The sequence below is a fragment of the Quercus lobata genome, chromosome 9 (genome assembly GCF_001633185.2).
Source record: "Quercus lobata isolate SW786 chromosome 9, ValleyOak3.0 Primary Assembly, whole genome shotgun sequence".
Lineage (NCBI taxonomy): Eukaryota > Viridiplantae > Streptophyta > Magnoliopsida > Fagales > Fagaceae > Quercus > Quercus lobata.
This window is the reverse complement of record NC_044912.1, coordinates 32,815,994-32,829,498: the sequence shown is the minus strand read 5'-3', so window position 1 is coordinate 32,829,498 and position 13,505 is coordinate 32,815,994. Positions and strand designations below refer to the sequence as shown.

At 33.3% G+C, this 13,505-nt stretch overlaps 1 protein-coding gene across 1 annotated transcript; it reads left to right on the top strand.

The window, feature by feature from the left end:
• Positions 1-5,320: 5,320 nt before the first annotated feature.
• Positions 5,321-11,981, top strand: LOC115960674 (wall-associated receptor kinase 2-like). Its single transcript, XM_031079634.1, has 3 exons — positions 5,321-6,252; positions 6,373-6,543; positions 10,688-11,981. Exons 1-3 carry the CDS (start codon positions 5,397-5,399, stop codon positions 11,782-11,784), a joined length of 2,124 nt encoding a protein of 707 aa, XP_030935494.1. The 5' UTR covers positions 5,321-5,396; the 3' UTR covers positions 11,785-11,981.
• Positions 11,982-13,505: the final 1,524 nt, after the last annotated feature.

Below are 13,505 nucleotides of genomic sequence, written 5' to 3'. Positions count from 1 at the left end.
TTTGTAAGGAATGTAGGGGTTTCCCTCAGCCACAGGTGCATGGGGTATCATATCCCATTGCATATCTAGCCATGCTAGCTAGAGGTGTAATGACCTAAAGCACAAACTCCCACAATTTTGTTCTCCCCTAAAGCACACATCAGTAGGGAAAAATACTTCTACACATTAAAGGGAGTTCACTTCTTATAAGCACATTTCCATGTGCTTCCCCTAGTGATGTGGGATTTCATGGATTGTAGGTCCCCTATTTGGTCTCTATAATCCACCCCCCTTATGAGCACACGCGTCCTTGTGTGTAGGGCCCGCACTGTACGTTTTTAGACTCCTTAAAACTAGATTGTTTAACCTAATTAATTAATCAAGTGAATACTTAGGTTTATTATTCAGATCTAGGTTAAAACAAAACAATCATATCATGTAAAGCAACGGAAATATAAAGAACACAATGATATGATGACCTAGGAAAACCAACCCGGTAAAAAACTTGGGGAGGATTTAACCTAGCTATCCTCAAGGTAAAAAGCAAATTCACTATGAAAGAATTGAAGTTTTTACAATAGAACTTAGATCACTAACATTCTATTACTAGCTCGAGTAGAAAACTTACCACCATGACCCCATGATAGCTCCGAGTCCACGGACTACTTCTCACTTGGATTCACAGCAAACACCAATACTCCTGCTTGTATATCTTTAAGCTCTTTATGCAGCAACCGAACTGATCATCAAGTTCTTGACATAATCTTGATTTTTGATAACCCTAAGTATATGTAAAGGCAAACACCTCTAGATCTCACAAGAGATTCACATACACAGCATAAACAACCACATCAAAACGTGACTAGGGTTTTTTCCTTTTATACTTAAGGCAAAACATAAAACCTTACACATTAAACGGGCTTGGGCTGAGTTGGAAAATTCTGCAGAAAAAAAATATACACGATCTTTGATCGATTGAGTCTAATTCTCAATTAATCGAGCAAGGCAGATTTACACAGTAAATCCTGCAATACACTCAATTTCAACTTTATACATAAACATACTTTGAGCAAGTCTAAAACAAGACTAAACGTTTTGATCATGATTTGCCAACATTAAAAAATGAAGTTCTAATACATTTAAACCTAAGGTCTTAGAACCCAACACACACTTTTGACTGGAGCATGGCTCTGATACTATATGTAATGACCCCTCTCCAACTGTTTAGATGTTGTACGCGTTAGGGCTCATACCACTCATATTTTTGCTTTCCCCCCAAAGCACACAACAATGGGGGAAACGGTCTCCACACATTAAAGGAAGGTAGAACATGGCTTTGATATCATTTGTAATGACCACACTTCAACTATGTAGATATTGTTCACTTTAGGGCCCATACCCCTTACCATTTTGTTCTCCCCCAAAAGCACACAGTAATGGGGGAAAAATGCATCAACACATTAAAGGGAGGTCACTCCTAGACAATGTGGGATTCCATGAATTGTAGGCCTCCTTTTTGAGCCCACACCCCTCATAGTTTTTTTTTTCCCCCGAAGCACACAGTAATGGGGGAAAAGGCCTCTACACATTAAAGGAAGGTAGAGCATGGCTTTGATACCATTTGTAACGACCACACTCTAACTATGTAGATATTACTCACTTTGGGGCCCATACCTCTTACTGTTTTGTTCTCCCCCCAAAGCACACAGTAGTGGGGGGAAAAGGCATCAATACATTAAAGGGAGGTCACTCCTAGATGATGTGGGATTCCATGAATTGTAGACCTCCCTTTTGGGTCTCTACAACAACACAACTACAATCATTGTACTTTGATACATTATACAGGGAAGTTATTCAAATTTCACTAGGAGTCCACCTTTAGTGAAATTTGAATACCCAATGAATTTTCCCTTTCTGAGCAGTGCTCCATTGATTTACATTCCATTTTCCTTTGATCCCATACTGCCAACAAGTGTTCATTTGGGTCTTGTATTCCATAGTATCTATAAAACCATGAAATGCACCATTTTTTTAAAAAAATATGTACCTTATTTATGGTACACATTGTGTGATTTATAATGTTCTAAAAATATTTTAGTAGGTTTCATTTAGGTTAATTGGTTAAAGTTTCCTTTTGTCAAACAAGGGGTTTGGAGTTCAAACCTCACCTATATTAAAACTTTTTGGTGTCTTAGCTTAATAATAAAAACAATTATCATGAAATGGTCATCATAAATTAAAATTCCAACCTATCTATTAAACAAAATATTCTAACATATGTGCTCTAGTCCACCCCTAGTGAAATTTGAATACCCAATAAATTTTCCCTTTCTAAAGCAGCGTCATTGATTTACAAGCCAAGACAAGCAAATTTTCCTTTGATCCCATGCTGCCAACAAGTGTTCCTTTGGGTTGTGTATCCCATAGTATCTATAACAAGGGAGTCAATACTATATCGGAGGCTGTACTCGTTTGGCTAGCGGTACGATATATTTCGGATCCCGGTCAATACCGGTGTACCGTTTTGGGTTTACCGCTATTTTTTTATATTTATAAATAAATAAAATATATATATGTGTGTGTGTGTGTGTGTGTGTGTGTGTGTGTGTATTGTGTGTGTGTGTGTATTATAATAAACCATATTATTAGAACACATTTTACCTTAAACTTCAAACATTTTTCTGTACCGGCCGGTACGCTCGGTACCGACTGGTATTGACTGGTACATGGCCGATACAGCCGGTATTTTTTACGGTACAAAACAGGGGGGTTATGTGAACCGGTTTACTTGCCGGTACGGTATATTCCAGCGGCACTGATCGGTACGGTACAGAATTGACTCCCTTGATCTATAAAAGCATGAAATGTACCATTTTTTAAAAAATAAAATAAATGTACCTTATTTATGGTACACAATGTGTGATTTACAATGTTTAAAAAAAATTTTAGTATGTTTCATTTAGGTTAACCGATTAAAGTTTCCTCTCGTCAAATAAGAGATTTGGAGTTCAACCATTACATATATTAAAAACCTGTTTGTGTCAGCCTAATAATAAGAACAATAATCATGAAGTGGACATTATAAATTAAAATTCCAACCTATCTATCAAACAAAATATTCTAACATATGTGCTCTAGTGGTACTATAAAAATTCTTCACCTTCTTTTAAGAGATTGCACCTTTTTAAATTTTTAAACAATTTTGGATTTTTTTTTTGAAAATATAAACAATTTAGAATAGAATACGAATTATGGTTTTATATATATATATATATCCAATTTTTTGCATTACCTATTCATTTGTGGAACTATGCCTTCAAAAGAGATCAAGTGGCTTGGTCCACGATTGAGATCAATTATTTTATTTATTTTTAAGTTAAAAGGAATTACATTAAAAATTAACTAGCCAAAACAAATATGGTAGTGGCAAAACGGCTTAAGAAGTACAGACCATCAGCATCAAACATAACAAAAGACAAAATATCAGAGAAGGGGTGACCATTGAAGACAACAAAATCGTTGAGATCAAGTTTAGGTATTGCACTATATGTGCAATTATTTTTTTAAAATAATTAAAATTAAGAGTTAAAAAAATAAACTTTTTAAATCTAATTATCAAAAAGAAATTCAAAACAGTTAAAAGAGTGATAAGTACAAAGATATTTACTAGTATTAATGTGCTTGATTTAATTTCAATTCTCTGCTAGGCCCAAAACGTTGAGATCAAGTTTAGGTATTGCACTATATGTGCAATTATTTTTTTAAAATAATTAAAATTAAGAGTTAAAAAAATAAACTTTTTAAATCTAATTATCAAAAAGAAATTCAAAACAGTTAAAAGAGTGATAAGTACAAAGATATTTACTAGTATTAATGTGCTTGATTTAATTTCAATTCTCTGCTAGGCCCAAAACGTTGAGATCAAGTTTAGGTATTGCACTATATGTGCAATTATTTTTTTAAAATAATTAAAATTAAGAGTTAAAAAAATAAACTTTTTAAATCTAATTATCAAAAAGAAATTCAAAACAGTTAAAAGAGTGATAAGTACAAAGATATTTACTAGTATTAATGTGCTTGATTTAATTTCAATTCTCTGCTAGGCCCAAAAGGTCTGATCAAGGATTTATTAATAGTTGCCATTGGCCTCAGTAGCCTATTGGCACCCAAATACCCGTATGACCTGATGCTCGAGTAGTTCTAGCCCCCGCAATCACCTAGCAAAAAAAAAAAAAAAAGACTTATTAATAGTTTAATACGGCTGGATTGGGATCCGGTGCATTTCACCCATTCCCTCTCACAATTTTTTTTAAAAAAAAATTTTTATACTTTTTTACTTCTACTCATTTTTATATTTAATTATTGAGGTATAAAGTTATTTTTTACTATTTTAAATCTTAAAAATGGCACTCATGCCAATTGCATTAAGTACAAACCTTAAGCATTGCACTAGTCTCAATCCAGCCCAAGAGCAGATTGTTGAATTATCAGCCACTACTTTTCACTCAACCGGCCCCACTTGATAAGATAGCAACGACTCAGTTTTGTTTTTGTAACTTTCTAAGGTATTGCATTCCACGAGGAGCAGTTATTTGCTGAAAGACTGACACAGTCCGATGGTTGAATTATCAGCCACTATTTTTCACTCAACCGGCCCCATTATATAAGATAGCAATCACTCAGTTTTGTTTTTTAATTTCTTGGACACTATCCCATTACAAATTGGGTTTGATTAATGTGCTTTCGTATATTAATCCTTTATTTAGAAAAAAAATTTATAAGAAATTGAAAAAATTGTTAAAATAATTAATTATTTTTTTATAAAAAAAATTAACCGACACTCTTAAAACAATGATTAATAATTTATTTAAAGATAATTTTTATAAAAAAAAATTAATATTTTAACTGTTTTTTTTATTTCCTATAAAAATAGCGTTAAAACTTTTTTAAAATAAATTATTAATTATTTTTCTAAAAACATCCATTAGCAAGATTTTTTTTATAATTTTTTTTAAATAGTTTATTAATACATGTTTAAGGACATATGTTAATAAATTTTTTATAAATTATAGAAATATTAAGAATTTATTTGAGATCCATTTATTTTATTGAAATTGAAAAATTTTTATTAAAAATATTGTCATAAGATTTATAAATAATAATAAAAATAAATTGAATATAAATTGACAAAATTAATTATGTGAAACACGAATTTTATTTAATTTTTTTTTTTTAAATTTTGTGCACGTTTAACGAATCTGCACATATCAAAATTATTATTTTTTTAAATAAGTAGTGAAATAGTACATGTATACAAACCACTCGAAATGTGTGGCGCTAAAGTTTGAGCACATCCAAAGATTCCAAACACAAAATAGAATTAAAATCTAGTTTTGCTGAGAAACAAAGTTGTAGCCATGGGCATACATGGGATGCTCTTAGTCGTCCAGATATCACTGTTAGGGCTGATAATATCATCAATAATGGTGGCAGCAGCAGCATCTCTAGCCAAGTTTGACTGCCCCAACAAGTGTGGAGATGTAGAAATTCCATACCCATTTGGCTTGAAGAAAGGCTGCTCGCTGAATGAGGACTTTCTCATCACTTGTGACAATGAAGTAGCAAAAACAGGTGATGTTACTGTTAAGAACATATCCATTGAGAATCATCAGTTGCGTGTCTTGCACTTTGTAGCCCGAGACTGTTACCACCAACATCGCAGTCAGGAGTACAATGAGCCCTTCGTCTGGCCTTCGACGTTCATAATTTCTCAGAGCAGAAATAAATTCACAGTTGTTGGCTGTGACACTTACGCAATCCTTCATGGTGTACACAACGGAGAATATTACTCAAGTGGGTGCTTGACTGTGTGCAAAAGCCTTCACAGTGTGAGGAATGGGTCATGCTCTGGTTGTGGGTGTTGCCAGGTAGCAATTCCCGCTGGATTAAGAAATATATCAATGGAGGTAGATAGCTTTAACAATCACACAAATGTATCGGACTTCAATCCCTGCAGCTCTGCTTTTATTGTGGAAAAAGGCGAGTTCAATTTCTCCTCTAATTATCTCAGAAATATGTCAAAGGAAATGCTCCCTATAGTGCTTGACTGGACAATTGGGAAAGAGACATGTGAAGAAGCAGCTCGAAACAAAACAAATTTCGCATGTAAGAGGAATAGTGAATGCCGTGATCACTTCTCTACGAAGTTAGGATACCAATGCAGTTGCAAGCCGGGTTATCGAGGGAATCCATATCTATATAATGGTTGTCAAGGTATGACTATTGACATATGATAAATTTAATCATTAAATCATGCAAGTCTACCGGTTTAAATGAATGTGTTTGCTTATGGTTTGAGTACTATTGAGTTCTTATTCTTGACTTGATTTGCAGACATTAATGAGTGTGAGCATTCAGCTCATAATAATTGCATAAAAGCAAAAAACTGTGTCAACACAAAAGGAAACTACACATGTCGTTGTCCGAAGTGGTACCATGGGGACGGAAGAAAAGGTGGTGAAGGTTGTATTCCGGAGCCCTTCCTAATGTTAAAGATTGCCGGTGGTAAGTATATTTCTGGAAATTTATTTCTAATTCTTAGGTTGCTCAATAACTTTTCTTTATTTTATCTTTTCTTCCTTGAAAGCTTATTATAAAATTTGAAACATTTTAATATGCATTATAAAATTTTCAAATTGCAATCTATTGTGAAAAAAGTCCCCAAAAAAATTATCCAACCTCCCCTTCACCCAAGAAAATTATCTTACGAAGCATTTCCTCCCATCATCCTCAGTTGTCCTAATAAATTATAAAAACCCACTTCATCCTTAAAAAAAGTATTTTAAAAAATTGTATAAACATTCATTTAAAATATTAATGTTTCATTTTTACCTCTAAGACCGTAGTGTTGGCCTCTCTGTTTCCAAATCTCGATTACATCCTTGCTTAAAATTGTTTGGATTATATAAGGATTTCTTATCTGATTTTCTTTTGAATCTTTGGTGTTAGTCTTGACTGTTTGGACAATAATTTTTATACGGACTAATATATATAATTCGTCCCTAAAATTAGTTTAAATTAGATTTTTCTCCTCTAAATTAGAAAGTTATGGTTTCATCCTTCAAAAGTTTAAAGGATATGAATTTTGTCTTTTCCATCAGATATTAAATTTATTTTAGGTCCTTTTAACTTTTTAATATGTGATGGCAACGTTTCAAGTTTCTACAGCCATAATTTACCGGAAAAGTTTAGAATCACATAATTTTTTACAATTTTTTACTACAATTGTGACATAGTATAGTGTAATTGATAAAAAAAAAAAAAAAAAATGGTTGGTCGATATGTAAGTGATAGTTAACCACTCATAATCTGTCACGTCAAAGCTGTGACAAAAAAATTGTAAAATAATTTGTGATCCCAGAATTACTCTAATTTACACAGCCAGACATTTGGTCCAAGTGAGGTTTGAGTTGTATTAGGATCATTTCTAACCAAATTCTCAACCAAAAAAAACAGCCATAAGTACAATTTCTTTAATGACAAATAGAGAAAAAAAAAATGAAATTTATACTTTTTAAACTTTTAGCTAAGACAATCGATAATTTAATATGGTATCAGAGTAGAAGATCCTAATTTCGATTCCTATCTTTCATTCTACCTCCCATTTAAAATGTTAAATTCACACTTGTTGGACTCTTATTTATTTAGGGGAAGTTTACACCCACAAGTGAGAGGGAGTGTTAAAATTATAGTTAAGTGATTAAATTCATCATTTCCTAATAGCTTAAATTTTTGAGATAATCGGTAATTTAAAAGCATCAAACAATGAAATCAAACTTCATGCTCACTTATGTGGTATGAACCTCACCTCTCATTTTCCTTTCCTCTCCCCCTCTAGGCTCCCCCACTATCCATCTATACCAAAAAAAAAAAAAAAAAAAGAGAGAGAGAGAGAGAGAGTATATTTTAGCATCTTTCATTATTCTTAATTAATAATCCCAAATTAGGTTTAATACCATATCCCAAATCCCAATAGGGCTTCATGCTTCAATTCCATACTGACCAACCAACATGCTGCAAAAAATGGTTGATGTAAATGTTAGAACTTAGATCATTTCAGACGCTTGGAAACCTTTACTTTACTATAATGTAGCAACACAAGAAATTGATTAGTATCCTTTAAAATCTTTAGGTATAAAATATAGTTCAAAATGTGTGTAAAACACCCTTAAATGTTTAGACCCCCAAATTACAAATTACCAATTCAAACTTATCAACAAACAATGTACGTGCGGAAAATGTAAATAAGCTAAAACAGAATTGATAACATAATCTAAACCAAATAAAATCACATTCATAGCAGAAATTAAAAGGCAAAGATTAAGGGAAGAAAGATGCAAACACAAAAACAATATAGCGATGTGTTATCGAAGAGGAAATCGAAATTCTCGACGTAAAACTTCTCCACCGTCTTCCAAGCGGTCAATAATCCACTAAAGAATCAAGTTGGGATACATGAACAACAGAAGACCCTCAAAGTCTAATCTACCCAATGTACCTAAGCCCTCCAAGCTCCTACTCCAACGAGGTCATGCCGAACCTATTTCTTCTTTAACTTACTAGATCCCGCTATAACCCATAGCATCAACCAATATGAATTGGTCCCTTCCTAACTGCTTCCCAAAGTACCAAAAAACTTTCTCACAGATATGGGTATGGTGAGAAAATGATTTGGTTAATGAACCTCTCAAGGATGTAACAATGGAGAAAGTGAGAGTTGAAGAATTTGAAGAGTCACTATGTAAAGATTGTGGATAAGTCATTCTTGTTTTTTTTTAGGGTTTCTCTTTGGAAGCTCTCTATATTTCGTGGGTATAAAGGGTATTTATACTAGAGTGTGTATGGAATGCAAAGAATAGGTTTTTCGCAAACAGAGTAGATTAGCGACTTAGCCTCGCGACTTGACTGAGTCGCAAGTTCAAGCCACGAGCTAATTGAATGGTCAATCTGGACTTTTTGCCCTATAGTGCTATAATTGGCATAACGGTTCAGCTTTTCTGCATGCTTCACTGGTGTGCATCATCTGGCAGCTTGCTAGTTACGAGCCACCCGTGAGATCCAATTACGAGTCCTTACTTCAGTGCACATTCTTAAGTATTTCTTCACACTCTCTCACACACTACCCTTACATAATTCCCACATAAATACAAAGTTTCTAAGTGCTGAAATACAAGTTTAAGTTACCCAATGTACCTAAGTCCTTCAAGCTCCTACTCCAACGAGGTTACGTCGAACTTATTTCTTCTTTAACTTACTGGATTCCGCTATAACTTATAGCATCAACCAATATGAATTGGTTCCTTCCTAATTGCTTCCCAAAGCACTAAAAAGCCTTCTCGTAGATATGGGTATGGTGAGAAAAGGATTTGGCTAATGAATCTTTCAAGGATGTAACAATGAAGAGGGTGAGAGTTGAGGAATTTGAAGAGTCACTATGTAAAGATTATGAATGAGTCAATCTTGTTTTTCTCTTGGGTTTCTCTCTCAAAATTCTCTCTGGAAGCTCTCTATATTTCGTGGGTATAAGGGTTATTTATATTGGAATATGTATGGAATGCGAAGAGTCAGTTTTTCCCAAACAAAGTAGACTAACGATTTGGCCTTGTGACTTAATTGAGTCGCGAGTCCAAGCCGCGAGCTAACTAAATGGCCAATTTGGACTTTTTTTCTTGTAGTGTTATAGCTAGCATGGCGGTTCAGTTTTTCTGCATGCTTCGCTCGTGTGCATCATCTGACAGTTTGCCAGTCGCAAGCCACCCGCGAGATCCAGTCGCGAGTTCTTGCTTCAGTGCACATTCTTGAGCATTTCTTCACACTCTTTCACACACTACTCTTACATGATTCCCACCTAAATACAGGGTTTCTAAGTGCTAAAATACAAGTAAATTGACACAGAATAAAGCCAACAAAATAGTTGATTAAATTCAACCTTACAAATTATATAATAAATTGATTAGATTTTGTCACATTATTATTAATTTAAATAAATACCAAAATATTACTAGATAATATTTGGTTAAATGCTATGACATGATATAATCTAATTAACTTGTTTCATAGTAAATATCTAAAAATTAAAAATTCTATAGTAAATTTATCTTAAAAACTCTAAAGATCCTAATCCAAAAAATAGAATGATCAATCATATATATATCCCCATGATAACCAACCTTAATTTGCTAGCATGGTGCTAATATACTAGTGGAATAACATTTTTAAGATTAAATATGTTTTAATTAAGTTCCCCAAATTAAGTTTATTTTTCAATTTCTGTCCAAAAAATTTAAGAATAATAGAAATTAATGTAAGTATTTAGCCTTTTCTATAAATTCTTACTACTATTCATTCCAAAACACTTACATGAGATGAAGAAAGAACAAAGTATACCCCCAAAATAGTTTGGTGGAAAATTACTCCAACTAATCACTTGACAATTGATAAAACTATCTATGTTACTTTTAATCATGTGACATATTTAATGAGTCATAAGACTTATTTACATAACATACTTTGATAATTTTATGAGTTGCCATGTAATAAGTTAGAGGAGATCCTCTCAAATTGATTTGGAGGAAGATCATGTCCAAAATTGATACTTTTGATTTGTAACAAAATTAATAAGAGACCCACTTCTTAATTCCATATGCAGTTGCTGTCATAAGCTTAATTGCTATACTAGTGATTAGCTTTTGGCTGTACTTTTTAATCAAGAAAAGAAGGCTCATCAAGCTCAAAGAAAAATTTTTCCGACAAAATGGAGGATTGATTTTGCAACAACAACTCTCTACCATGGAAGGATATAGTGAAACAACCAAAATTTACACTGCTAAAGACCTAAAGAAAGCCACCAACAACTATGATGCAAGCAGGATCATTGGCCAAGGGGGTTATGGAGTCGTTTATAAAGGATTTTTACAAAATAATAAGGTTGTTGCAATCAAGAAGTCTAAAACAGTAGATCAAGAACAAATTGAGCAATTCATTACCGAAGTGGTTGTTCTCATCCAAGTTAACCATAGAAATGTGGTCCAATTATTAGGGTGTTGTTTAGAGACACGAGTTCCATTATTAGTTTATGAATTTGTCCCTAATAGTACTCTCTTCAAGCACATACATCATGCATCCACCATATCATGGGAAACCCGTCTAAGGATAGCTATAGAAATAGCAGATGCACTATCTTATCTACACTCTGCAGCTTCTATACCTATAATTCATAGAGATATCAAGTCCACAAACATATTGCTTGATGATGATTTCACTGCAAAAGTCTCTGACTTTGGAACTTCAAGGTTGGTTCCACGAGGTCAAAAGCAATTACCTACTGTAGTACAAGGTACTCTTGGATATTTGGATCCTGAATACATGCAGACAAATCAATTTACAGAAAAAAGTGATGTTTATAGTTTTGGAGTGGTACTTGTGGAGCTATTAACAGGACAAAAGGTACTTTCGCTTTTAAGGCCTATGGAGCAAAGAAGTCTAGCTATGTATTTGCTTTGCGCATTGAAAGAGGATCGGTTGTTTGAAATTCTTGAAAAGCGTATTATGGATGAGGGAAACACGGAGCAACTCAAGGAATTTGCAAAGCTTGCAGCGAAGTGCTTAGAAGTAAAAGGGGACGAGAGGCCTACTATGAAGGAAGTAGCAATTGAGTTATATGGATTGAGACAGATGAAGCATTTGTGGGATAATGATGAATCAAATTTTATGGAAGAGACCGGACCCGTGATTGGTGAATGTTGAATGGTAAGACATATTAAAAATATGGTGGTTAACTCTATCATTGTAATCCCATCTCTTTGTAAGCTTTGATAACGAAATATGAACATCTCCCACGATGTCATGTCCTAGTCGTGCGCCTATTGTTGTTATTTTTGATAACTTTAGCGACTTCTTAGCATTCTCTTTATTGTCAGTTCATTCAGCAAAGCTGTTTCTGGTAGATGCCAAGCTTATATTATTCGCTTTGCTTTTTTTTTTTTTTGCTAACCTATTATACGCTTTGCTGAACATATTGGATGGTGAAATGACATACTAACACATTGCATATTTTTCGTTGGACCTTATAGTTCTATTGTCTTGCACTTTGTTGTTTTTATTTTTAGAAAAATACCCAAAACCCGATGATGAAAATGACATATTTTGTCAAATTTTAGGTACAATCTAGTGCAGTACAATAGGTTGTGAAAGTTTTCGGACTCTAAAATTATTGAAGAGGAAAAGTGTTTGAGCATTTGACCGAGTTAACGAGCACAAATTTTTCAGGAAAAAAAAAAAAAAAACTAAAAATTTAAAAGGTTTTATGTGTCTATAATTTGTAATGGGCTGGTGTCCAACAAATCAAAAAGAAAAAAAAAAATGAAGGTAGTAAAGGACTATCCTTGTGAGGTTGAAATTTGAATCACTTTACTCTGTGTGTGTGTGTGTATATATATATATATATATATATATATATATATGCTGATAATGTGTCACAAGTACAATGATTGTAGCATGAAAACATGCAATTGGATTTGATACGCCACGCACATAGGCAATGCCCCTAGCTTTTTCAATTTTCTATTATCTAGAGTATTCAAATCATAAAAATAGTACAAATTATAGAAAAATGTAGTTATTGTCCTCTCCTCATATTTTAGAATTTAGGCCTTTAATCCCTCAATTCTTTTGAATTAGTCTAGAACACAAGTTTTATACATTGTGCAATTGTTTGGTTTTTGGATAGCTCATATATATATATATATATATATATATATTTATATATAGCTTGGCCCCCTAGAAAAATTTTCTAGTTCTGCCACTGCCTATGCACATCGTTGAGGGGAAATCCCACCACTACTTGCAAACAGTGCATACGTTAGTTTTTCAAATTAAATCAATTTTTCTCTTTTCCTAAAAAAGTAAACAACCCCACCAGGTGAATTTAAGGTCACCACTCCCAAAAATCCACTAATCAATAATCAAGCAATTACAAATATGAGAAATCTTACCATTACCCTATCCTATCCCAAAACACCAACCTTTAGTTGAACTTTCGTTTCAATATCCAATTGAACTTGATATTGTAATAGTCTTATTTCATTTTTTGTACAAATCTCCAATTTGTGACTAACTCCTTTACACAGATCCCAATACATGGCTAACTTTAACAACTTAAATGATTGTTGTTGGCTGCAAAGTTCTTCACTTCATCAACAATGAAGATCAGAATGCACTTGGTTACAAAACCCTAAGGTGTACAAATGCAATAGCTTCACAGAAAGTATATGAGTTCTAGGTCTCTATTTCTGTACTTGATGACTTTTAAAATAAGCCTTATATATGACTAGGGTTGTGAAAAAAGAAACCCTAATCATCCAAGTCATCATGGCCGAATTTTAGATCTAGAAATTTTGAAATCGTAGATCTCGATAAATCGAGCTTGTGTCAAACTTCTCCATTAAACTTTGATAGTAGAATCTGTT

Coding starts and splice junctions, on each gene's coding strand:
- LOC115960674 (XM_031079634.1), top strand. CDS start 5,397: ATGGGCATACATGGGATGCTCTTAGTCGTCCAGATATCACTGTTAGGG. Junction 6,253..6,372: donor TCTATATAATGGTTGTCAAG/GTATGACTATTG, acceptor CTTGATTTGCAG/ACATTAATGAGTGTGAGCAT. Junction 6,544..10,687: donor AATGTTAAAGATTGCCGGTG/GTAAGTATATTT, acceptor TTCCATATGCAG/TTGCTGTCATAAGCTTAATT.